The sequence below is a fragment of the Silene latifolia genome, unplaced genomic scaffold (genome assembly GCF_048544455.1).
Source record: "Silene latifolia isolate original U9 population unplaced genomic scaffold, ASM4854445v1 scaffold_73, whole genome shotgun sequence".
Taxonomy (NCBI): domain Eukaryota; kingdom Viridiplantae; phylum Streptophyta; class Magnoliopsida; order Caryophyllales; family Caryophyllaceae; genus Silene; species Silene latifolia.
In genome coordinates this window covers 4,049,573-4,077,410 of record NW_027413640.1, presented here as the reverse complement: position 1 = coordinate 4,077,410, position 27,838 = coordinate 4,049,573, and the positions used below count along the sequence as shown (strand labels likewise).

Here is a 27,838-nt window from a genome sequence, read left to right as displayed (position 1 = left end):
CCTGAGAATTTGATGTTATTAGCAACAGTGGAGTTGCCTTGAGCAGTAGTGTGTTGTGTGGTTAAAGTAATAGAATATAATGAAACATATGTGTTGTATGAATCAGTAGCATGTGGCGATGAATCGATGGTAGGACCGTTGCTTTGTATGTTTCGTGGTTAGTAGTCTTTGACAAGTAATGGATGAAGGTATAGTCTGACAGTTGCGTCGATGTACGTTTGAATAATAACATGTAGTAAATACAAGTGATAGTTGAGTTGGTCGTGTTGGTGCATGGTATGCGTTCAGTAACTCAAAAAGGAAGTTAGTGGCTTGTTGAGGATTGTGTGTGTGTCGTGTGTTAGGTGGTTGATGATGATGATGTTTGATGAACATACGTAGTGGGATAGTAATTCTAAACAGCTGTGTTGACCTGTGTCGGGTAGTCGGAGGTGCTGACCTTAGTTTTTTTGTCGTGTGGTTCGGGAGAGGATGAGTCGAACTTCGGGGACGAAGTTCTTTTTAAGGGGGGAAGACTGTAATACCCGTCCTTTTAGGGACCCGTTGACTGACGTTGATCGACCTTAGTGACATGTCGTGGTCTTAGGAAAACCTTACGAGATATATCTTGTGCCATGGTAAGCTTTGGGAGTGTGGTACTCGATCTAGTCAAGGCCACTTGATCGAGTAGCTTGGAGGCTCGATCGAGTAGGGGCCACTCGATCGAGTAAGTCAGTTACTCGATCGAGTAACGTCTTTACAGCGAGGATTTATAAATCGTGTTTTGAGAAACCGCAAATCATTTCCGCCTCTTCCCTAAACCTAGATGTCGTCTCTCCTTCTTCCCTTCACCATGGCCTCTTCCATGGGAGCCTTTAAGGATGCTTGTGCCGTAGGGATGGGTTGCTTGAGTCGGGTAGCGGTCTTGATGCCAGGATGCTATGCGTAGGTATGTCATCATCATCATCATCATTATTTTTGTTGGTTTCAGTTAGGGTTGTAGTGGTTGTGATAGATGATTGTACTGTTTGTATAGGTGTGCTGCGTGGTTGTTTGACATCTTGTGACCGGGAGTGGAATCGCTGCGGTGCGCTAAAGGTAGGTTCGCCTACTCAGTACTGTTGATTGTCTAGAGTGTCTTTTGATGTGGTTTGATTGCTGTAGTGTCGGCGTGGTTTTCTGATTGTGATAGTTGGTTGGTGTTGTGTAGTTTCGTTGTCGTTGTTGTGGTACAGCTGATTTTGTTCGTTTGTCTCTGGTTCACAAGGTGCGTCCTCGGCTGAGTGGAGTCACTTGCGGTAGTCTCTTCACGCCCTAGTTTCGCCCTCCGTGGAACCCACCACGGGAGGGGATGTGCATATTAATGGGACAGGGTTATCGCTCGGTATGATGAGCAGGGCTTAGGTGGGAACGGTTGCGGTCCCCCACTGGCAGGGCTGGTCCAGTGGACAGTCGGTGAGGATGATTGATTGGCGGAGATGTGGCTGGTGTGTGTGTGTGCTGTTGTGTCTGCTTTGTTGTGTCAAGTGGTTGGTGTGTCTCTTCGGTTACTAGCCTTGGGTGGTTTTGTCTTCTTGTTTGTTTCTGTTGTGTCTGCCGTGATCACTTATGGTGAGCAGTCAGTCTTAGAAGCAATGTTGTTAAAATCGCGATCCAGATCGTAAGATCGTACGATCCAAAAAGAGGCAAACAATCCAAGTCGTTCATAGGATCGTCACGGAGTAGAATCGTCATAGAATCGTGTAGAATCGTTTAAAATCGGTGGGATCGCGATTCCACATGGGATCATACGATCCTATTTAAATGGCTTATAAAAGCCATATAACATGTTTTGGGCTAAAACTTATTACATTGGCTAAGGCCCATTACTAATACTTATTCATTTAGCTAAAAAAACTAAAAAAATTAAGAAAATAATAACCAAACTAGTGAACAACACTATCAAATTGCCAGTGCTTCTTCCTTACGATGAAAACCTAATTCCCAATTTGATTAATCATCAATCATCACTCAGTAACTCATCATTTATCATCAAGGATATTCATGGTATGATTAATCTTACATTCTTACTCATATTTAAGGTTTTACTTTTCGTTTTTCAATTATTCGAGTAGCTCTTTTAATTTTTATAATTTCTATTTTTCAATCTTACATTCTTACTCATCTTTATGCTTAATTTCTTTTTTTCAATCGTTGTGTACTTGACATCTATGCTGAACTAGACGTCTATACTTGTATGAAACGATGAACTATGAATTAATTGTTTCAGCTTAATTCTGAAATTAGTTCATTCGTCATGGTAGGCTGGTAGGCTTAGTTTCTGTTATACACTTGTACTTTTGTTATCAGTTTATCACTGTATAACTTGATCACTTCAAATGGGGCTTACCTGTGTTCAATCTTATACTTTGTATTGAAAGATGTCAAGTTCTGCTTCAAGTAAACCTAAAAGAAAAAACGCTCCTGGTAATAGAAGTGACCCGGGTTGGGAGCATGGCACTGAGATAGATGGGGCACAGAAAAAGGTTAAATGTAAATATTGTGGCGTTACTCGTGGTGGTGGTGTTTATAGGCTGAAACATCATCTTGCTGGCACCCGTAACAATGTTGAACCTTGCTTACAAGTCCCTGATGAAATTAAAGAAGAGTTTAGAGCATTGTTAGAAAAACAAGTCGAGGAAGCAAATAACAAGAAAAGGAAAATGAATGACATTGGTGATGAGGATGATTATTCTGGAATATCACGTCATGGGTATAATAAAAAGACAAGGGGAGCTATGGATTCCTTTGTAACCAGGAAAGGAGGGTCTGTACAAACTACTCTAAATAAAAAATATAAAAGAGGTGAAAGGGAGGAAGTTTGCCAACAAATTGCTCGTTTTTTCTACACTAGTGGTATTCCGTTTAATGTAGTCAATAATCCTGAATTTCCAATAATGATTCACATGGTTGGAAAGTTTGGTATTGGACTAAAACCCCCGTCTTATCATGAGATTAGAGTCAAATTTTTGAACAAGGAAGTCGAAAATGTGATGAAGATGCTTGATGAGTACAAAGAAGAATGGAAAAAAACAGGTTGTACGATTATGTCTGATGGATGGAGTGATAGGAAAAAACGTTCCATTTGTAATTTCTTAGTTAATAGTCCTAAAGGGACTGTTTTTCTGTCATCTATTGACACTTCTGAGATATCTAAGACAGCCGATAAGGTACTTGAGATGTTAGATGCTATTGTAGAGAAAGTTGGCGAAGAAAATGTAGTGCAAATTGTTACTGACAATGCAGCAAACTATAAAGCGGCCGGGCTGAGGTTGATGGAGAAAAGGCCAAAACTGTTCTGGACACCATGTGCAGCTCACTGTATTGATTTGATGCTAGAGGATCTTGATAAAAAGATTAGCATTCATGGTGTGACAATAACAAAAGCTAGAAAGATAACAACGTATATCTACTCTAGGACGTTACTCCATTGTTGGATGAAAGAATTTACGAAAGATAGGGAGCTTATACGACCTGCTGTGACCAGATTTGCTACATCCTACCTAACATTAAGATGTTTAAATGAGCAAAAAGGTCCTCTCTTAGCATTATTTGCTTCTGATAAGTGGAAAGGTAGTAAATTTTGCAAATCCGTTGAAGGTAAAAATGTGCAAAGAATAGTTTTGGACACTAAAGGGTTCTGGCCAGGGATTATTACATGTTTGAGAGCTGCATTGCCATTAGTAAAGGTTCTTCGTATGGTAGATTCTGATGAAAACTCGGTAATGGGTTTCATCTATGAGGCAATGACAAGAGCTAAGGATCAAATCAAGGAAAACTTTAATCATGTTGAAAAAAAGTATGTAACACTTTCTTAACAGTTAACACTGAATTACTACTTCTTTTAAATTTTTGTTTGCCTTAGTTGTTATGTGTTTGCTTATTTATGTCTCTCTTTCATTCATATATAGTTATAAGCCACTGTGGGACATTATTGATGAAAGATGGGAAGCTCAAATGCAGAGACCGTTGCATGCTACAGCCTACTATTTGAACCCATAATTTCAATATAGCCCCGATTTTAAATCTAGTGCAGATGTGAAAATGGGTTTGTATACTTGCTTGGAAAGAATGGTGTCTGATCCTGAAGAAAGAACGCGTATAGATCTTCAAATGGACGCCTTTAAAAATGCAAGGGGCCTGTTTGGATTACCTACTGCTATAAATACCAGAACAAAGAAAACACCAGGTGCGTCATGTTCATATTTTTTTTAATCATCAATATCTCTTATCTTGAGTGCATATATAAGTCATTTGCTAATGTCATTTTTAAAATGTGTGTGTTGTGTAGCGGACTGGTAGGATTCTTACGGAGACGATTGTCCAGAATTAAAAAAATTTGCAATACGTATCCTAAGCTTAACATGTAGTTCGTCGGGTTGTGAGAGAAATTGGAGTGCTTTTGAGATGGTAATTGTGTTTATATTAAGTAATATATAGTTATTTACAATCTTATGATCTTATCTTTATGGTTTGATGCTAATACATTGTATTTACAGGTTCATACTAAGAAGAGGAATCGCCTTCATCAACAAAAAATGAACGATTTGGTGTTTATAATGTACAATCTGAGAGTACAACGTAAAAAACAGAAGCGAGCTATAATACAAGAATCCATTATATTGGAGGACCTACCTTCCGATGATGAGTGGATAACGGAGAGGGAGGAACTTCTTCTTCCTTCTGATGGGGCATGGTTAAATGCGCTAGACAGAGCAGCAAGGAGGTCTGCATGAGAGAGAGCATCACGAATTGAGGAGCAGAACAATTATGAAGACTTGACTGCAACTAGGTGTCCAGATGAAAATTTAGAGTATGAGCAGATAAGTGACGATGACATTGAAGAAGTCGCAGCAAATCTTGTTGGTTCCAATGAATTTGATCATGTCGATGATTTTGATATGTTGTCCAGTGGTTACGACTTCGATGCCATTTATAAAAATGATAATCGCCAAATCGGCATGGGTACTACTGGTGCTGACTTGGGAAGTGATGAAGTGGATGACAGGAACTTCGGTTATGAAGACTAACTAATGCTTTTGTGTGTGGCAGTAATTGAACCATAGGTGATGGATCATTTGGATGAAATTTCAACATTGTAAACCATGACTTAACATTTATTCTTGGTTTCAGTATGTTGTCAAGACTCCAAGTTGTTCTTGTCACCTCTTTTTTCATCGTTTTACTTCTTAATTGTAGTAGTGGTAACATTAGCGGTTGAAATATCGCTTCTTTTGTTCCAAAACGCTATTGTCGCTTTTATAATTATAAGATTAGTACTTTATTTATGTTTTTTTTATAGTTGCTTTACATATTTGTTAGATCCCTTCCATCAATTATAGCTAAATTAGTGAAAATCGTAGAATCGTACGATCCTACGATCCGATCCCATGATCCGATCCTATGAGATCTCCACGATCCAAAGTATAATCCCGATCCTGACAACATTGCATAGCAGGTATGCCTTGGTTGATAGCTGGATACTTGGCGGGATGAGGCCTTCACGAGTCTTGAGAGAAGTGTAGATCACCTAGTTGGTAGTAGTTTGAGTTGTATCTTTGTTATCTTAGTTTGTTTAATCACTTGTAATGAACTTTAATTGTTCTTTTATCGACTTTTGATTATTACTGTCCTCGGGCAACCGATATGGTGACGCCCTTATATGCTAGGGAAGGTCTTGTTAAGGCTCCTTGGTATATGGGGGTGTCACACCGGGTTTGATGTGGTAGCTTTTGTTGTTTCATTAGTCAGAGTGGCAGGAGGAACGGGATGAGTTCCGTCTACGAATTTTATCAAATCGTAGCCGAAAAGGATGTTGGAAAGTTGAGTTTTCCTATTGAAATAAGTGAGAGGGGTGAGTTCTTTGCATTGAGAAAGGTTGACATCGATAAAAGGAGTGTTGGGATCATTGGGATTCGGGATGAGATTGCCATGAGGAGCCATGGGAGAACCGGGTAGGGGGATGAAGGAGACCGAAAAAAAATTGATTGTATGTGAGTAGGTCGGATCTTACAAGCTCGATACCATGTAAACGTTGAGAAGAATTGATATTGACTGTTGTGATTTCATTAATGTAAGAATTACAATATATATAGTGATTACAAATACAACACTTAGAAGAGAAAAGACCTAATTACCTAAACTATACAAAGATATTAGGAAAGTATAATTACAAGAAAGATATATAGAGTAACGAGCAAGGCAGTAAGATACGGAGAATATACACTAGATATTTTAATGATTAACAGATATGATCGTTTTAAGTTGAGCTGTCCAACTTCTACGCGGGTGATGAACTGACTGAAGTTTACTTCCCTAAATCGAGTCTTATAATTTTAGTTTCCTTATTTTATTTTGGCTAATAAGTTTAAGGTAGTGTTTTTATTTCCTTGTGGGTTCTTTTCTAATCCTAGCAAGTTGTAATAAGGCAAATTTGCCAATTCTCTAAGGGCCGAGTTTAGGAAAGTTGTTTTCAGGCAGTTTTAGGAGTCCTCTTATTCGGCCTAATCTACTATAAATAGAGGTTTTTGTATTCTGTTTTAGCAAGATTTTACACGGAAGTAATATCTTGCCAGGGGTTTAGTTTGCAGGGTGATCTAACTCAATTAATGATGCCTGACTAGTACGACAAATAAGTAAAGAATGAACAATAAAGTGAAAGACAAAGATTTGTTCGTGGAAAACCCTGGGAATAAGGGAAAAAACCACGGGCACCAAGCCAGGAGGGATTGTCACTATAATTTTCAGTACCCTGACAGGGAATGTGTACGTCAGGCTTGTTGAAAGTATGAATGCTTAGTAGAATTGCTTAGAGTGTATACAATAAAATGAGAGTAAATGCGTGAGTAGTTGATGATCCTTTTCCTTTCTCCTCTTTGCTAGTTATAGTAGCTCCATTTGATCTCCAACGATCTTCCCCATGTTTATTAGAACGTTCCTAGGTAATAGGCCTCGTGCCCTATTTACCCGGAGGCAGGTATTTGACAACACAAAACTGCCCGCCTGTATCTCTGCTTGGTTAACTGCTCTATACTCGTTGTAGATTCTGTTAAATAAGTCCTCCGTGTAAGTAGGAACTTCTTTGTTGTACTTTGACTATTCTTGACTCGTTCTAGTAGTGCGCAATATATGGTTGATGTATTATTCCTTCAGGTCTGGCCTAAATAGATGGCCTGACCAGTCTTTCCCTCCTGGTTGGTGCCTGTCTAAGTGTAGTATGCTTTGTGCTGGGTTGCCCCTGTCCAGGCTAATTTATACTTCTTCGCCTAACTTTTTTCTGATCAGGCAGGATAACTCTTAGCCCAACAAGTGCCCCTTATCTCCTTATTACCATTAAATGTGGCCAGGAATGAGGAGATAAAAAATCGGGCCAGGTATAATGGTCGGACTATCGTTTTCGGTTACTTGTCGTTAGGAGCACCTAGACCAAAACAATATTTATAACTTCACAAACTACTCTACTATTAGTAAAGAGGTAAGTAAAGGTCGGATCCCATGGGACGGGTATTGATGTAGGATTTTCGATTGCAAGTAGTGGTGTCTAAGGCTGTCACAATTTGGGTTGAGATAAGAAGATCACTAAACTAAATAACAATGTAAATAAACAAGCAAGATGATTAAAATGAGATGTAAACAATTGATTAAAAGAACTAGGGTGTCATGGGTTCATAGGGGATTCATGGAAATTGATCATACAAACATATTCTCAAATTATAAGCAAGCAATTATTGTTGTGATAGGATCGAGTTGGTTTATATCTTACAATCCTAGGAAGGTTTGTGCCCCGGAGCCGAATCGATTAGATTGTACAACACCTACAAGTCGACTTAATCCTCCCTACTCAACTATATGCATGGTCTAATGAGACTCGAGTTGGTTTATGTATTACAAGTCTCATTGAAAAGGTAAGTGATGGGTAAAAAATGCAAGGATTCATAGGCTCGCATTTCATCAAACATAACATGTGCATAAGTTGAGATCACAAAAAGCAAGCAAATAAATTATGTGAACATATTAGATTAAGCATGAATCATCCCCCATGTTGGTTTCCCCTAATTCCCCATTAACCCTAGTTAAGAGGACTATTCACTCATTATCAAGTTTAACATGCTAACAAGGTTGTCAATCATACTAGCAAGACAAAACATGATGAATAAATGAAGATGATTAACAGTAATTAAAAAGGGATTAAGAGAATTATACCTAATGATGATTCCAAAATAATAAGCAAAGAATAATAGAAGTACTTGATGAATGATTGGAAGGTTGTCAATCCTCCAAATAAACCCCAAATAATCTTCAATTACCCAAAATAAATGATGAACAATAGAGAAATTAAGGAAATGAGATTTGTATTAATGCTTAATCAAAAGTTGATTACAAGATTAGAATGAGATTAAGATTGCATATATAGAACATGATAATCTAATTAGTACAATGGGGTATTTATACTAAGGATTAGGTACATAAATTAGGGTTACTAAGGGCTTAAATGACGATTAAGACCATTAAGAAAAGTTGAGGAAGTGCTCCTCTCGAAGGAGATGCTCATCTCCGCTTCGCTAGTCTTCAAGGAATATGCGTATCCCGAGTGGACCGAGGAGGAGACGGCTTGCACTGGGAAGGAATACGAGCGGCCTGAGGCATGAGACGCTCGGATTTTAGAGGGCTAGGATGAGTGGACTGGCTACGGGACGCTCGAATTGTAGCCAGCCAGGACGCTCGTCCCGTGGCCAAGACGCCCAGATAGTAGCTCAGCAAGCTTCTTCTTCTTTTCTTCTTTTCTTCTTCCAACAATCCTCAAGGATCTTGTTGGGGATGCAAGGATCTTCTCATCATTGCCCATCTACTTCATTATTTACATAGGCCTTCTAGTCTTGTCTTCACTTTGATGCTTGGTCATTAGATTCGATCAATTTAGCTCCATTTTGCCATGAAAATGCAAGGTTTGCACTCCTCTCCTACCAAGGAAACAAAACCTCAAAGAATATGCAAAACGAAAGACTAAAGATAGTAAATGACCAATTTATGCACTAAAAAGCATTGGAACAAGGCTAATTCGGGGACTAAATATGCTCTAAAATGAGTCACATCAAATATCCCCAAACCGAACCTTTGCTCGTCCCGAGTAAAGAGGTGACAAAACTAGGGCCCTTATTTAAACTAACATACTAATATAGCCGATATGAGACAATTAGCGGGTCTCACTCCACCCCTTCAATTCACAACAAGACAACCATGAGGTAGGATGCCTTCTTGCAAGGCAAGGTGGGTCTTGCCAAAATGGCGACACATCCAATCATTAAAGCACGTAAAATCAAGTAATGGATGCATCTACAAAAGAATAGACACTTTCCTCGTCTAAGTGGCGGAAATTATCTAAAGGGGAAGCAATTCAAGGGTACACATTCCATTAAAGATATAGTTTCTTCAAACTACTAAGCCTAGAAGGATAGCAATAAATCACCTCCAAGTTGTGTCAAGATAGGGTACCTTTGTCCTCAATCGTTAAATGCTTTCGTTAAGAGTATGCTCCCTATGGTGTTAGAAACACTGGAGGATCGCGAAATTCCCCTTCTTGCCTAAACAAGAAGAAGGGTCGTCCCCTCTCTACCATGCACAAAAGTGGATACGATGGAAAAAGGGATCAATAGTATTTGAGTTTCATTTTGGGAGTTTGCTTTTGTTGTTGTTATTCCCCCCAATTTGTGGCATATAACATTTGAGAATTGCCATTTCTTTGATGTTTGGCATTTCAATTCTTGACAATTTTCAACTTTTCTTTGCATTTCTTTTGAACATTTTCAATGTCACCCCAATTAGTAACGAGGGTGCCTTATATTTGAAGCATATGAGTTTTTATTTTTATTACTCCTCTTTTCTTTTGATGCAATTGCAAACTTTTTTGACTTTTCATTTCATTTCTTGAACTCAAATTTTTGAACAATTTTTGTGCCCATTCCCTTTGATGACAAAAATATGGTAGAATGTGGATGATGGTTGCATGGTTTCAAGGGTCACCTTGGAATAAACGGTAGCCAAAGAGTTATCACACCACAAGGTACTCTTGACTTGGCCTTAATCCATGGGTCAAAGGATACTAGCATGACACATCCTAGGGTGTTTTACAAGTATTCTAACAAGCAAAGTCTTAAGAAGAAAAAGTATCTACAAGGGCCTTATACACACACTTGTCAAGCTTCCCAAATAGACGGTTTCACAAAATTTTTCCTAAATGCAACTATATGCCATGATGCAACTATCATATATACATCCTAATGCATATGCTTCTACCAACTAGTATGCCATATAAACTAAATGCAATCCTAATTTCACATTGTTTTTACCGCATCAATCAAAATAAGGCCACATAGTCATTAACATAAAGAGAAAAAAGGAGATTGGAAAGATCATACCATGCGGTCTTCTATATCCTCATGTCTCGGATGTGGCGTAGTCGGTCAATGTGAAAAAGGATGGACAAACACAATATGTACAAAACTATATATACAAGACTACACTACAAAGGAAATGAACATGTTTTTGGATTTTTCAATTTTTCAATTTTTTTTTGTATTTTCGAAATTTTTTAATTTTTTTTTGTATTTTTGGTTTTTTTTAAAAGTCAAGTTAGAATTTCCCATCCCCACACTAGTATGGGCATTATCTTCAATGGTCAATACGATAGGAATTTATGCAATATATATGAATATGCATGATTTCTAAACTAAATGCAAACTAAACTAAGCTATACTACATGATGCATGTGTTTTTGTATGGTGGAGAGCATAATTTAGATTAGCTCCCAATGCATATGCATAAACTTCCCCAAACCAAAATACACTATTTCTAATGTCAAAAATTGGGGGAGTTCATGCATAAAAAATGCAATGCATGAAACTAAAATTTATCATTTTGGATTTTAAAAATGGGAACAATAAAAATGAACACCTTAATGGAACCAAGGTGTTAGTCCTCCAATGTTGCTAGGACTCCACAAAATGATCAAGATAAAATAAAAACAAGAGAAGTATACAAACCATAAAGGAGGTGTAAGCATGTAGGATCCTCCAAGTGTTTGCTAGTCCTCACCCATCGTGTCATCATCATCATCATCAACTTCGTCACTTGAGGCATCATCAACCTCCATGGATGTGGAGTCATTTCCACTCTCACTTTCACTTTCTTGTTCATCCTCATTTTCCTTTTCGTTTTGAACTTCTTCATCTTCACCTTCTTGCTCATCAATCTCATCAACAACCATCTCCTCTTCACCCGGTATACCACCTCTAGAAGTGCTAGGAAAGAATACCTCCTTATCCGCCCAACTAGGCAAAGGACAAGATGGATCGAGAAGTCCTTGCCTAGCAAGATGTAGGAGGGGCGGATATTGTGATTTGTAAGCATCAACTTTATCATTATAAGCTTGTCTATGCATTTCCCTCATCAATAGCATCAAGTAATCGTTTCCCGCCTCGTCATTTTCGGGGTTGAACTCGTGGTAGACAACTGGATAAGGTGGGGTGATAATGGAGGAGGGGGGCTTGGCAACTTCTTCCCCTTGGTGTTGAATGATGTATTCGGCTTCTTCGGAGATTGGGAGAAGGTAATTCGGTCTATGAACATCCAAGCGGAAAATCTTGCTAGGCAATGTGAAGGATTTAGCTTCATTTGTCAACCACCCAAATTTGTTATCAAGAGTATCATTCTTGACCTATTTGAACTTTAGAATCATGGTGGGTAGATCAATGATATGGCCCCCCTTTACCGGTGTATAAGTCTCATTCTTGTTGAAATCTCGGTTAAAGTGCTTAGCCAAATAAGTCACTAATCCTCCATTGACAATAAAGGTCGTGCCTTCTTTGCCACAATCAACATTGAGCCATCTATCAATTAAAAGTCGTAAAGCATTGTATGGCTTGGTGAACTCTCTCCCAATGTTCAAAGCCGACTCAAGAAGAACAAAATCAAGTTCGGTAAGATGATTTGTGCCTTTCCTAGCTATCAAGGTATTCTCAACAACCTTATGCCATACTCTTATGCCCGGATGATGGACTAAGAGAGCACGACAATCATGATAAGATGTGAATTTATTTCCCGAAATGGCCTTCCATAGAGGAGCGGGGTCATACTTGGTAGACTTCTTTGTAAAAGTCGGGTTATCACTAAGGCCAAATATCTTACCAATTTCGTCATAAGATAAGCATCTATCCACATTCTCAAGACGAAACTCAATAATGGTTCGGGTCTCCACCTTTGTGACTTTCAAAGAGCTCAAAAACTCTAAGGTGAGGGAGGAGTAGGTCAATTCTTGCATTTCAAACAATTTACTCAATCCCATAGACTCGAAAAAGGTCTTTGTTTGCTCAAGAACACCCAATTTTGACAATGTATCTTGACAAATGAACTTGGTAGGCATGATGGTTTTCTTAGCAAAGAGAATAAATTTCTTCCTATGGGAGTCAGAAGCGAAAATTACCTCCGGATAATCTGCTAATTGTTCAATGACCGGAGTAGTAGAAGTAGTAGCTTCCATAGGAGGATTTTGTTCTTGAATCTCCAAACTTGCATTATGGACTACCAATGCCTTTGATGCTTGTTTGTCTTGAAGATCTTGTTGCCTCTTAGAAAGGGTCTTCTTTTGGGGTGCCTTGTTTCCACCTTTTGTTCTTGTCATACTCCTTTGCTTAGTAACACCAAAGAAAGCTTGAAATCTTCAATTTATAGTAATACCCAAATCGTTTTAGGATAGATGAATGTTGCCTTGTATCCCAAAAATCGACTCAAAACTTGAAGATTTTGGTGTTTTAATCACTTGTTGTTGCTAAAGGAGTGATTTAATTTTGTTTTGAGGAAGTTTGGATTTGATTTGGTTGATTTTGGTTGAGAAATTTGATTTTTGTTGATGGAGAGGATGAGGGTTTTGGGGTTTTGGGTAGTGTTTATGTTTGAAATAATGAAAATGAATTGGGAAGGAGGGGTTTAAAGACCTGCTAGATGTTGAAAAGCAGAGGGAGACGAGTAGATTCAGCCCCGGGACGCTCGGATTCTTCAGTTTCTGGGTTCAGTAAAAATGCCTGGGGATGAGCGTCTCGAAAGTAAGGCGAGCGGATTCTTAAGCTGGGACGAGCGTCCTATGCCGGAGACGCTCGGATTCCTTTCCAGGGAGAAATCCCAAAAATTGGCAGTGTAAAGACGAGCGTCTTTTCCTCTGGGACGACCGTCCTGGCTGAGACGAGCGGATTTTTGAGCTGGGATGCTCGGATTCTCAGTCAAACCCAAAAATTAATTCTGCAGCTTCACAAGACGAGCGTCTTATGCATTGGACGCTCGGGTTCATTTCAAGACGAGCAGATTCGCCTCGGGCCGCTCGGATTCTGCCTCTTCCACACGGATTCAGGTCCATCCATGGGTGCTTCGTAACTCGTGTCATTTTATTCTTCATTTCTTGTGTTCTTTATTGTGGGGCACTATAAAGGCATGGATAGCCTAGGCAATTGCTATCCCCACACTAAGGCAAAACACTACACATCAATAAACTCATAAGTCCCTCCCTCACTTCTCTCAAAATGATGAAAATCTTGATCAAGGCATAGAAATGGAAATCCAAAAATGACAAAAAAATGCAATACGATAATTAAAATGCAAGTTAGGGAGTTAGAATATTTACAAATGGTGTTTTAGGGAGGACTCCACCAAACTCTCATCCAATAATGAGATGTCAAGGGGGCATGTTCAAGGTGTTGTTGATGTTACTCAACACCTTGAAGAAGTAGTCGAAAGCTTGTTCATTGTCATGATAAAGATCTTCAATAGATCTTTGCATTTGTTGTTCTCCATGATGGTCTTGGGCCATAGCATTACCGATATAGGGATTGAATATCCCTTCAAACTCATCATCCCAAATACCGCATACTTCGTCCACTTGATCACTAAAAATGTCTTGAGTTGATGAAGATAACTCTCCTTGTTTCTTTTTTTGGCCAATGAGGACTTCTTCTTCACTTGTCATGGGTGAGCTTTTCAAGCTCTCATTGTTGCAATTTCCTTGCTCTTTTGATGGAGCATCATCTACTTTCTTCTTCCATTGAAATGCCAACTTCTTCCTATCATCTTTTCGGCTATAATGATCAACCATAAAACATGGCTCATGCAATCGGGGAGCTCTCATAGTCTTGTCAAGATTGAAAGTGATGGTTTCATCTCCCACTTCAAGGGTGAGCTCTCCATGTTTTACATCGATCACCGCTCCCGCGGTGTGTAAGAAAGGTCTTCCTAAAATAATAGGAATGTTGGAGTCTTCTTCCATGTCAACAATAACGAAATCCACCGGGATGAAGAATTTGCCAATTCTTACGGGAACATCTTCCCATACCCCTAAAGGTGTCTTTGTTGATCTATCCGCCATTTAAAGTGTAATATTAGTGCACTTGAGCTCTCCCATTCCTAGCCTCTTGCTTACCGAATATGACATGACACTAACACTTGCCCCATGGTCAAATAAAGCTTTGTTGATTGTAGTGTCACCAATAGTGCATGGAATGGAGAAACTTCCCGGATCCTTGAGCTTTGGAGGTGAACTTCCTTGAAGAATAGCGCTACTCACTTTGGTGAAAGCAATAGTCTCAAGCTTCCGGATTGATTTCTTCTTTGTAAGGATATCTTTCATATACTTTGCATAGGCCGGAACATGATAGATCAATTCCGTGAACGAAATCGAGACTTCTAAATTCTTCACAATATCCATGAATTTTCCAAGTTGGTCATCAAACTTAGGCTTAGCTTGATGACTCGGGAATGGAAGTCTAATCACAATAGGCTCCTTTTCTTTGGCCTTCTCTTCATCCTTCTTTGAAACTTCTTGAATGGCGGGTTCTTCTTCTTTAGAGTTTTCAACAACTCTTTCCTTGTCACTAGAATTCACAACATCTTCATCAACAGGCTTCTTCGGCCCTTCATACCTTGTACCACTCCTCAAATGGATGGCACTCACCGATTCTTGTCTTGGGGGATTACCTTGAGGTGGTAATTGCCCCTTTTGTCTTTGTGAACTTGAAGATGCTAATTGAGACATTTGGGTCTCCAACATCTTTGTGTGAGCTAGTATGTTGTTAATGGTGATTACTTTTGCTTGGCTATCCTTTTGCATTTGAGTGAAAAACTCTTGTTGGTTCTTTTGCATTTGGAGGACCGCTTTTTGAACATCAAAACCTTGGTCATTTGATTGAGTGTATGGAGTTTGATTTTGGTAACCTTGGTTTTGGTTGTAAAAGGGTCTTTGATTTTGGTTTCTCATTGGAGGTGGGGTGTATGTTGGTTGAAGGTTTTGAACATTTTGGCTTTTGTATGAGAAATTTGAATGGAATTTGGTGTTTTCATTGTAATAGTTGGAATAAGGGGTACCACTCTTGTATGCTTGAAAAGCATTCACTTGCTCACTTGTTCCCCTACATTCACTTTGGTCATGTCCCAAAGTTCCACAATTCTCACATATTCCACTTGGAATTGATGAAGATGCCACCATGGCATTAACATGTTGCTTTAGTGATTTGGAGGCTTCTTAAAGCTTAGCCATAGCCTTCTCAAACTTCAAGTTGATGTTATCAATATGCACTAGTACAGAAATGACATTAGGCGGGTACAAATGGCTACGGTCATGATAAATAACCGTAGCCTATTATAAATGGCTACGGTTGTTGGCAATTAACCGTGGCTAAATATATAAAAAAACACAAAAGGCTTCGGTCACCTCAAAAACCGTAGCCAAATGTATTTTCATACACAATTAAGGCAACGGTTCTTTTTTCGACCATAGCCATTTATTAAATGAAATTTAGCGCAAAACCATATGATGAGATTTGGTGTATGATGTTTTGGCGCTACTTATTAAACACGTGTGCACTCGTACTTGTACTCGCACACACAAGTCAATACTTAAAACAAATCTAATTATTTCTTAAAACAAATCTAATAAAACTCAGATCATTAATCTGGTATTTTCCTCTCACAAACCTAATTTCCTCACTCGCTCACGACGACGACGACGACGACGACGACGCATCCCATCACCAGCGATGATACTCACGCAACCACCCTCACGACGCCACCACCTGCACCGCCAACCCTAATCTGGACAATTAATCTGGTATTTTTTTGGGCAATCATTTATTGTTTGATTGATTTATTTATTTTTTTGCTTAATTTGATTTAGGGTAAGCTTATTTCGCGTTATATGCAACCGATTTAGTGTTTTTCTTTTGGATTTTGATGGGGTATATGCAATTGATCTTTAGTTTTTTTCTTTTGGATTTAGGGTAAGTTGATTTCAGTGTGTATTGTCACTATATTTCGGTGCTATATTGAAAACAATTCTAGTTTATTATTGAATTTTGTTCCCTTAGTTTTTTAATCATGTTAGGGCTTAGTAATTTAGTTTTTTAATCGTGTTAGGGATTGGGATTGGGGTTTTTTTAATCATCTTAATTGAATATTCCAGAGTAGGATTTGGGACCGGAGATGCCATCTCTCATGTGCGAAGGGTAACAAAGACAAAAATAAACGTCATGTTTTATAGCACTGTCTCGGGAGTATATTGTTTAGTAGACACTAGAAGTTGCATTTAGTCATGGTTTTCTTTGTGCCGCGTACATGATCTCAATATTCCAGTTTGTATCAGGCAGTATACACAAATATAATGTAGCTCTTGTTGAGTTAAAGACATCACACAAGTGGAAGCCTGTAATATAGCTCTTAACTATACAGCGCACAGGTGTAAGCCTGCATCATAAACAGTGGAAACTTACCCTTCAGAGGAAAGTAGGATGTCTTAGAAAACAGACTTGAACGCCCTCATTGTGATCGCACTTATGCACATAATGAATCCAAAAATATGAAAACTTGGTTCTCCCTGTCAACATCCATTTAATCACATTAAAGTTAAAAGTCCATATAATCACACTGAGATGGTCAAAGCATAATAAAGACACAGGGATAGCCAACTGTCTGCAAATTATGGAGAAGATTCCCATTCAAATGGATTATGATTTCACTTTTTTACATCTCTTGTTTACTACCAGTTAATTTGGCGAGGGAAATTGGAATAGTAAGAAGCGAATTTATGCCAGCATACGACATGAATTCAATTGATACAGATGCTAATTATATAATCGAACAGTCAAAAGAACAGGTATTTATCGCACTTTCTTAATACTCAACTTCCCCTCTATTATTTACCCTTCTTTGCTACTGTTTTTCAATTTGTTTTTCGTCTCTTCATTGGTGTGAATGTCTGATCTATTCTACACTAATATTATAAGTAGCTATCTTCCTCCTCTTTTTTAAGATCAAGGAGCTGCAAGTGGAAAAAATATTTGGTGCTCGAAACTTGGAAAGTGCTATTGATCTGGCCAAGAAACAGAATACTTTTGCCACTGAGAGATACGAAAAGGTGAATATGCTTTGTCTTGCTTTTTAGGTTGCTTGGATGTATACTCCTAGAAACATGTATTCTACATGTATTAACTTGAATATGTTACGGATTACTCGCATGTGGGCTGATTTAGTAATTAATCATGAAAAACAACCAAATGTACACAAAAAATGTAGATACTAGCAAATTGACACAAAAGGCTATACCAATTTTCAAGTCTACTAAGCTATCTACTATATCCTTGTTACTTAAAAGGATATGCAGTTTTTCCTTTCATTCTATTTCTAATTGTATTGATAATCTATTTTCCTATTCTTCCAGGATGTGCCACCTACAGCAGAATTCTGCCCTTCTTGAGTCGATGCCAGATGATGTAAAAACAGCAGGTTAGTATCGAGGCATGTACCTTCTTCATCAATTTGTGCCACGCCTCCAATTCATGTAGTTAATACTTAATAGTAGTATTAGCGGCAATAGGATACTAGCACTAATGCTCAACATTCGAAAAATAAATGAGAATTTCCGCACTAATGTTGTTTTGTAAAAACAATTTTGTATAAATCTACCAAGTATGTTTTTCTTTGAGAAGGATTTGTGATTATTCAAATTGATTTACTTTGAATTATAGGGTTCGATGACCGTGTATTTCGGCATTAATTTGTGATGGTATCCTTAAATTAGATCATTAAGTTAAAGCACAATGTATTGGTTGTACGTGACTTTCAGTTCAAAATTGTTTTTGTCTGGTAACATTACTTTGGACTTAAAAGTTTTCTTGTTAAGACTCTCAATTCAAAGTTGTAGCTGATGAGAGGCATATATTGTGCATAAATTTTCTGAAAGCTTCGCCTTGATGAAAGACTGCCTCTATACCATTTTTTTTACTTATTTGTTTTTTTTTGGTTCGTTCCGGCGACGCTTAAATATCACGTTGTTCATTGGGTACTCTGTGTATCCTCTTCTTGCTGTGCAGGAAGTCCCAGAAACAGCAGCAGGAATTTTCGCAACCACTTTTAACGGTTCTTCTTAAAATAATCCCATATTTCATCATGCCAGGCATTCTGAAACATATGAGCAGGTGATCACATAATTTGATGTTAATTTTTCTCCTTGTAGTGTATCGATGATGATGAGCAGTCTTACCATCGATGTAGTGTGTTTTTTTTGGTGTAAATGGAACATGGCAGCAAAAATAGATAGCTGTATGAGTTTGCTTTATTTTGTCATATTTCCAAACAAACCAAAGGTCAATATAACTAGTAGGGCGATGCACCGCTGTCTGATACAGCCTACTATGCACGTCGTTGTTGACTAGTGCTTCTTCCTGATATAGGTCGTTCTTCTTTGTTGTACGCCGTCCGCTTGCTCGCTCTTTGTCTCTGTCTAATGGAGCATGTTGCTTGCACTTGGATGCAATTTTAACAATAAAGATTTTAGAAATTGGTACAAGTTTGTTTTTCTGTGTAACTCTGTATTATACTTATTTTGTTAGCTTTGAGAATTAATGTTGATTTGTAATGACAATTCTATGTTTAAGATTCGTCTGGTAATTAATTATTATTCTTAATAAAAACATTACATTCAACAAAATAATTAATGGAAATATATTTTTTTAAAAAAATTTAATTGAGAAACGGCTACGGTTGTTAAAAGAGAACCGTAGCCTAAAGTGACTTATGGCTACGGCTTAATCTGAATAATCGTAGCCATAAGTCACTTTAGGCTACGGTTCCTATTAATAACCGTAGCCATAAGTCACTTTTGGCTACGGTTCCTGACCGTAGCCATAAGTACTTGATCTAAGGCAACGCCCCGATTTACTACGGTTGAGGAACCGTAGCCAAAAGTCGTTTTTAACCGTAGCCAAAAGCCATTTCTGTACTAGTGATGAGCACTAAGTTGTGCATCCAATTGAGTAATAGAGTCCACTTCATGCTTTCCTCCTCTAGTAGCCTTCCGAGGTCTACTATAGTGTGAGTTATGGACCACCATTTCCTCAATCTTATTCCATGTTTGATTATCGTCAACTTCGGTGAACATACCATTTGATCCCATGTTGAGAATGTTTCGGGAGTCTTCATAAAGACCATTCCAAAATTGTTGTACCAAGAACCACTCGCTAAGTGCATGATGAGGACATGAGCGACAAGTTCCTTTGAATCGCTCCCAAGCTTCATACAAAGATTCTTCGTCCCTTTGTTTGAACCCCGTGATTTGGGCTCTTAGCATGTTAGTCTTCTTCGGAGGATAGAATTTTTCGTAGAAAGCAAGAGCCAATTTCTTCCAAGAGTCAATACCAAGAGTAGCGTTATCAAGGCTCTTTAGCCATTGTTTCGCGGTACCAATCAAAGAAAAAGGAAATAAGACCCATCGAATTTGGTCTTGAGTCACTTCGGTTTGTGAAATCACATCACAATAGTCACAAAAAGTCTCCATGTGAGAATGAGGGTCTTCATTAGGCATCCCCCCAAATTGGCTTCTTTCGACTAATTGGATAAATGCGGATTTTGCAATGAAATTACCGGTCAAGTGTTGTGGTGTGGGAGTACCATTTGGTAGGTTCTCCTCGGTTGGTACGGAATGTGATGAAAATTTAGGCATTGTGGGTTGATTTTGTGGTGGGTTTTGTGTTGGGTTCTGCTATCCTTCTCTTGCAAAAGGTTTGATGAACTCAATATTATTTGGTTGGATATCCACAATCTCACCAATACCTCTCAAAGTATTTCTAGCAAGTCTTCTATTGTTTGTCAAAGTTCTTTCAATTTCGTGATAAATGGGTAACAAGTTACCTTGTGATCTTCTAGACATGCAAAATATCAAACAACTCGAAAATAATTAGAACAAACCTTGAGGAGTTTTACTTCCCCAAGGCAAAGAAAGACACAACTAATAACAATCAAAGACAATCAAATCAAGTTAACACCGTCCCCGACAACGGCGCCATTTTTGGTCGGACTATCATTTTCGGTTACTTGTCGTTAGGAGCACCTAGACCAAAACAATGTTTATAACTTCACAAACTACTCTACTATTAGTAAAAAGGTAAGTAAAGGTCGGATCCCAAGGGACGAGTATTGATGTAGGATTTTTGATTGCAAGTAGTGGTGTCTAAGGTTGTCACAATTTGGGTTGAGATAAGAAGATCACTAAACTAAATAACAATGTAAATAAACAAGCAAGATGATTAAAATGAGATGTAAACAATTGATTAAAAGCACTAGGGTGTCATGGGTTCATAGGGGATTCATGGAAATTGATCATACAAACATATTCTCAAATTATAAGCAAGCAATTATTGTTGTGATAGGATCGAGTTGGTTTATATCTTACAATCCTAGGAAGGTTTGGTCCCGAAGCCGAATCGATTAGATTGTACAACACCTACAAGTCGACTTAATCCTCCCTACTCAACTATATGCATAGTCTAATGAGACTCGAGTTGGTTTATGTCTTACAAGTCTCATTGAAAAGGTAAGTGATGGGTAAAAAATGCAAGGATTCATAGGCTCACATTTCATCAAACATAACATGTGCATAAGTTGAGATCACAACAAGCAAGCAAATAAATTATGTGAACATATTAGATTAAGCATGAATCATCCCCCATGTTGGTTTCCCCTAATTCCCCATTAACCCTAGTTAAGAGGACTACTCACTCATTATCAAGTTTAACATGCTAACAAGGTTGTCAATCATACTAGCAAGACAAAACATGATGAATAAATGAAGATGATTAACAATAATTAAAAAAGGATTAAGAGAATTATACCTAATGATGATTCCAAAATAATAAGCAAAGAATAATAGAAGTACTTGATGAATGATTGGAAGGTTGTCAATCCTCCAAATAAACCCCAAATAATCTTCAATTACCCAAAATAAATGATGAACAATAGAGAAATTAAGGAAATGAGATTTGTATTAATGCTTAATCAAAAGTTGATTACAAGATTAAAATGAGATTAAGATTGCATATATAGAACATGATAATCTAATTAGTACAATGGGGTATTTATACTAAGGATTAGGTACATAAATTAGGGTTACTAAGGGCTTAAATGACGATTAAGACCTTTAAGAAAAGTTGAGGAAGTGCTCCTCTCAAAGGAGATGCTCATCTCCGCTTCGCTAGTCTTCAAGGAATATGCGCATCCCGAGTGGACTGAGGAGGAGACGGCTTGCACTGGGAAGGAATCTGAGCGGCCTGAGGCATGAGATGCTCGGATTGTAGAGGGCTAGGACGAGCGGACTGGCTACGGGACGCTCGGATTGTAGCCAGCCAGGACGCTCGTCCCGTGGCCAAGACGCCTGGATAGTAGCTTAGCAAGCTTCTTCTTCTTTTCTTCTTCCAACAATCCTCAAGGATCTTGTTGGGGATGCAAGGATCTTCTCATCATTGCCCATCTACTTCATTATTTACATAGGTCTTCTAGTCTTGTCTTCACTTTGATGCTTGGTCATAGATTCGATCAATTTAGCTCCATTTGCCATGAAAATGCAAGGTTTGCACTCCTCTCCTACCAAGGAAACAAAACCACAAAGAATATGCAAAACGAAAGACTAAAGATAGTAAATGACCCAATTTTGCACTAAAAGCATAGGAACAAGGCTAATTCGGGGACTAAATATGCTCTAAAATGAGTCACATCACATAAATGTGAGAATCTTTATCGGAAAAGAGTTTGAGCCCTTTTCAACTCTCTAACGGCTAGTGCCCATTCAATGGGCTAGGTTCATCAAACCCTAGGAGAGTCATGATTAAACTCATCCACTTGCATTATCCGTTTGCTTGATTTTGCGGCTATAAATTGCTTTGAGCCTTCATTTGATCTAATACTTTCATTCTTCAATTTTCCAAACTTTTTTTCTCTCTTCTCTAATTTCTTTGCAAGGCAAGAATTCCTGTTTCAATAATCTTCACACTAAATTAAGAAAAAATGGCCGGTGGATGAAGAAGAACTGCTGCACCAAAGGTTACTGAGGCTGAACAGCCTCTGGCGGTGGTAAATGTCCCTGAAGTCATCCCCGAGGATGAGTTTGTTGAAATTTCTGCCCCTGCAGAAATTCTGGCTATTACGCACAAGGGTGTCAGTTTTGCCCCTGTGAAGTCGTTGTCTGCTTCATTCCCCGAGGGCAATCAACTTAAACCTTCTTTTGAGCATTTATTGAAGGTTCCTTCTAATGTTGAGGCCTGGGTCCCTGAAAGTCGTCCAGTCAGGGCTAACTGGTGTAGCCCTGGCTAGTTTTGTATCTTTGAATGGGCGTTCAAAGGGGGTTGTAAGCTTCCCTTTACTCCATTTATGGTTGATGTTATCAGGGCCTTCAAAGTTGCTCCTTTCCAACCCATGCCAATGGTTTGGAAGATTATTCAATCCGTTGAACATCTATGTGCCAAGCATAATTTATTGATCACTCTTGAAGACTTCAAGAATGTTTATCACCTGAAGAGTAATACTACTGGGCGCTTCAACTTTCGAGTCAGGGCGAAGATGGCTCATCTGATAACCAACTTTGATTCAGACGATGATAAGGGTTGGGCCACAACCTATATGTTTATCAAGGCAGATTCTGTTGGCCCTGATCTGGATTATCTCAGTTATCGGGATGTGGAGGGTGGTAAGTTCTCTTCCATGCGTACAATTTAAGTAATAATAATATGTAAATCAGATTTTAATGTAAACTTACTTGTGTTGTGCCGTAGTGGTTGACTTGGCTTGTGACCCTGATGCTGAGGGGTCAACTGACCGTATTGCAGCCTTTATGGCCCTCTCAGAGGAGGAAAGGACATGGCCTGCTTGTCTTGGTCAAGAACCCCTGCCTCATTTCAAGAAAGCCAATCTAAGTACTTATAAGGCTGTTAAAAGTGCTAAGGCTTCAGGGGCCTCAACATCAGGAAGTAAGTTTTGTTTTCCTTGTGTAAATTTTCATGCCTAAGCATATGTTAGTATTGCTGATTGTAGGATTTCGTCGTGTAGCTACCAGGGCTTTTGCGAGGATTACTAGCTTTGGCTTGTCCCTGGTGAAGGCAGGAGTTTCCCAGATTACAGGGGAAAAGTCTCGGAGTAGTGAAGCTACAGGGAGTGAAAGTACGCTTCAAATTCAGGTTCCTGCTCACCAGGCTCAACTCGTGTCTCCTCCGCAAGTTGTGGTTGATATTGACGAGTCTAGATAGGCTAGCAAGAGAAAGAGGCCAGATAAGGTTTCTGAAGGAATTGGTGTTGTTGGTGAAGGTGTGAGTGAGGTTAGGGAGGTCAGGGCTAGGCTCGCTGATGTTCAGTTTGCCAAAGAACAAATCCAGGCTCACTCTTTCTTGGCTGATGATCCTTATTATAAGTATCAGGTTGAGGAAGTGTCTGCTCAGGCAGTAGGTGCTATGTACCGTTCCAGGGACTGTGTTGCTAATTTGATTACAATGCTGCAGTAGGTATGATTCTTTTCCCTTAGTTTTATTTTGCTTATTTGTTTTTTTGCTCCAGCTTGCCTAATTCGTGACTTCCTCGCAGAATGTAAATGACATGCTAAGGGGTGCCTGTGAACTGAAATCTTCAAATGCCAAGAATGATACCTTGGACTGGGAGGTGCAGTGCCTGAAGAAAAATGCTGAATCTTTGAAGACTGACTTGGAAGTGTTGAAAGGGGAGAATGAGTCTTTGAAGAAGGAGAATGAGGTAGGAAAGGCAAGATTGGTTGTTGAAACATCCAAGCTGGGATCTGCCCAGAATGCTGTAAAATCCATTTAAGCTAAACTTGCTACTGTCTAGGATGAGTTGAAGGCTGAGAAGTAGGCTATGCAGGATCTCTAGAACGCAAATGAGGAGCTGGCTGTTGAAAGGGATACGGTGCATAGCAGGTATACAGATGCTGCCATGTATGTCTTTGGCAAGGATCGTGTTGATGCTATAAGGAGCCTGTGGAAGTCAGGTCGTACTGGAACCCAGAGCAAGAAATGGCTGACCTTAATTCTACCTATCCTGACCTTTGCAAGCTGCATGCTGATGATGAGGTTGATTCTCCTCCGACTAAATACAAGAGCGGTGAGGCTTACGAGAATGAGGATGATGAAGAGGAAGAGGCAGCTGATGAAAGCATAAGTTCTGCTACTGCTCCAATGCAGGTTGATAGTTTTATTTAGGATTACTTCTTGGCCCATCTAGGGGGGATGTTCCCTGGACAAACTTTGAATTTTGTTCTAGTTGGTATTTGTCCCATCCAGGGAGGGGATGTTCCCTGGAAAAACTTAGTCCTTGCTCTTTCCTTAGTAGATAATGCAGTTGAAGTTGCCCTTTGATTTCCAATGGGTACTTAGTGTGTTTAGATAGTAGCTGGTAAGATAATGCAATTTGAAGTAACCTCTTGTTAGGATAATGCCTGTCAGGAGAAATTATGGCCATCGGTCCGTTCAAGGACTAGTGGCCCTCAGCCTGTCAGGAGGGCTTTTTGTGTAGGAGGGGTAGTTTCCTGTCAGGAGGGCTTATAGCTCTCAACCTGTCAGGAGGGCTTAAGGCAAGTAGTCCGGATTTATTTCATCATCATACCTGTCTTTCATACTGAGCTCATTTTTTATGTGTTTTTTAGATGTGGCAAAAATGTTTGGGTTGTGCCAAGGTTTGTGAAGCATTTCTGGGATGCTGTTTAGGTTGGGTGGAGTGGCCCTCAATCCTGAATATTTGTTAAAGCATGCAAGTATAATGATCTAGATAGTTGCAGGAAAAGCGTAAAATAAGTTTTCAGGATTCAACATGATAATTTGAGAAATATGGTAAAAATTGTAACTATGACAGGCAATTGTAACCAGCAGGAAATCACATAGAAAGAACATGGAACATTTATTCAGGAGAGTTACACATAGAATCATGCCAGGTAAGAGATAAGGTTGATAGTCTTACCTAGTTCAGGCATAAAATAAATGGGTTATACATGAAATAGTTTTAAGTGGGAGATATTCCAGGATCTGGAGATCATTTCTCTGTCCAGGGTCTGTAGTCTGTAAGTTCCCTGCCCTACTATTGAGTCAATCAGCTAAGGTCCTTCCCATGGAGGGGCAAGTTTGCCGGCATTCTTGTCTTTTGTATTAAGGAAGACTTTTCATAGGACTAGGTCCCCTTCCCTGAATACTCTAATGTTCACATTTTTATTATAGCTTCTTGCTACCGTTTGTTGGTAAGAGGCAATTCTGATCTTAGCTGCATCTCTCAGCTCTTCAGCCAAGGTCAGGTTATCTTGCATCAGTGGCTGGTTCTCCTCCATGGTATTCAGGGTGCACCTAGTAGTTAGGACATGGATTTCTGCTGGAATCACTACTTCATTCCCATAGACCAGGGAGTAAGGTGTCTGGCCTGTTGATGTTTTAGGTGTAGTTCTGTCAGCCCAGAGGACTAGAGGGAGTTCTTCAGCCCATCTGTCTTTTCTTTTCTTTAGCTTTTTCTTCAGGCAGCTGATTACCACTTTGTTGCTGGATTTAGCCTGGCTGTTGGCTTTTGGATAGCCTGGTGTGGAGGTCGCCAGATTAATATTCCATTGTGCATAGAAGGCCATTGTTCTTTTTCCCACAAATTGAGTGCCGTTGTCACAAACTATTTTTGAGGGGATGCGATATCTACATATGATGTTTCTTTTGATGAATGATATGACATCCTTCTCTTTGACTTACCTGTATGAGTCAGCCTCTAACCACTTTGAAAAGTAATCAGTCATGGCTAGCATGTAGACTTTTTGTCCTAGGGCTTGGGGTAGCTTGCCTACAATATCAATTCCCCACTTCATGAATGGCCAGGGGGTTGAAATGGAATGTAGTAGCTCAGATGGTTTATGAATGAACGGGAAGTGAAGTTGATAGGCTTCACACTTTGAGCTGTAAGCTAGGCAGTCAGCCCTTAAGGTTGGCTAGAAGTAGCCTGTCCTTAGAACTTTGCTTGCCAGGCTCCTGCCACCTTTGTGGTTTCCACAGTATCCATCATGTATGTCCTCAATAACTGGTTTGGCCTCATGTGGCTCTAGGCATCGCAGGTAGGGTCCAGCCAGAGACTTTTTAAACAATGTGTTATTTATAATGGTGTAGGTGGAAGCTTTAATTCTAAGGGCCCTTGCTTCATGCCTGTCTTTGGGTAAGATCCCCTGCAAGAACCAATCATAATATGGTTTGGTCTAGGAGTTTGTGTCCTCAATGATGGGACAAGTTTGGTCAGGCTTTGTAATGGTTGGTTCGAGCACGTGAACAATGGGTATCTTATCAAATATAACAGGGCTGAAATTTGATCCCAGGCTGGCTAGGGCATTAACCTGGGTGTTTAAGTCTCTTGATATCGATCAATATCAAATGAACTAAACTTTTTGCAAAGGTTTTTAACATAGTCTAAATAAAGAATCATTTTTGAATCCTTTGTAGCGTAGGTTCCTTTAACTTGATTGAAAATTAAAAGTGAGTCAGTTTTTACCTTGATATTTTGCATGCCAAGATCTATACATACCTTGAGTCCAGCTATTAGGGCTTCATATTCAGCTTCATTGTTTATTGCTTTAAATTCACAACTGACACCCTGAGCTATTAAATCCCCTTGTGGTGATTTTTGTACTAGTCCTAGGTCAGTTCCTCTCACATTGGTTGCTCTATCTATGTGTAAGGTCCATTCCTGGCCTGGTTTTTGGGTATCTAGTTGGTTAACCTCTTTTATGAGGTCTGGTTCTAGGTTGAGACTGAAATCAGCCACAAAGTCTGCTAAAGCCTGGGATTAATTTCTCTCATAGGTTCAAAGGTTATGTCATAAGTACTAAGTTGTACTGACCACTTTGCCATTCTGCCTGAAAGTTCAGGTTTTCTGAGGACAGATTAGTCCTGACTATTATTGGTTGACTCTCAAAGTAAGGTCTGAGTTTTGTGCAAGATACAATTAATGCAAGTATATATTTTTCAAGTAATCCATACGTTGTTTTTGCATCCAAGAGACTTTTACTTACATAGTAGACAGGATGTTATTGGCCTTCAATCTCCTTGATCAGGACTCCACTTACTGCTGTCTCAGTGACTGACAGGTAGACCATCAGGGGTTCTCCTTTGTTAGGTTTAGCCAGTAGTGGTGGAGTGGCCAGGTAAGTCTTTAGTTCTTGGAAGGCTGTTTCATGTTCAGGCATCCATTTGAACGACTTGTTCTTCTTGAGGAGGTCATAGAATGATTTGCATCTTTCAGATGACCTGGATATGAATCTATTCAAGGCTGTAACTCTTCCTGTCAATCTCTGGATATCTTTGACTAACTTAGGAGATTTCAACTTTAGGATGGCTTTTATTTGTTCTGGGCTAGCTTCAATCCCTATTTTTGTCACCATGTACCCTAAGAATTTACCTGATGACACTCCAAAGTGGCAATTGGATGGATTGAGTTTCATATTGAATTC

General features: G+C 39.1%; 1 protein-coding gene and 1 non-coding gene across 2 annotated transcripts; both read left to right on the top strand.

Annotated features, from left to right (window-relative positions):
- The first annotated feature begins 2,399 nt into the window (after positions 1–2,399).
- LOC141640129 (uncharacterized) lies at positions 2,400–5,310 on the top strand. Its single transcript, XM_074449024.1, has 4 exons — positions 2,400–3,817; positions 3,930–4,207; positions 4,310–4,428; positions 4,518–5,310. The coding sequence occupies exons 1-2, from the start codon at positions 2,400–2,402 to the stop codon at positions 4,018–4,020; spliced, it is 1,509 nt and encodes a 502-aa protein (XP_074305125.1). The 3' UTR covers positions 4,021–4,207; positions 4,310–4,428; positions 4,518–5,310.
- A 14,259-nt stretch (positions 5,311–19,569) lies between these two features.
- On the top strand, positions 19,570–19,675 carry LOC141640214 (small nucleolar RNA R71). The gene has a single exon (XR_012542904.1). It is a non-coding gene; the product is annotated as a small nucleolar RNA R71 (small nucleolar RNA).
- Positions 19,676–27,838: the final 8,163 nt, after the last annotated feature.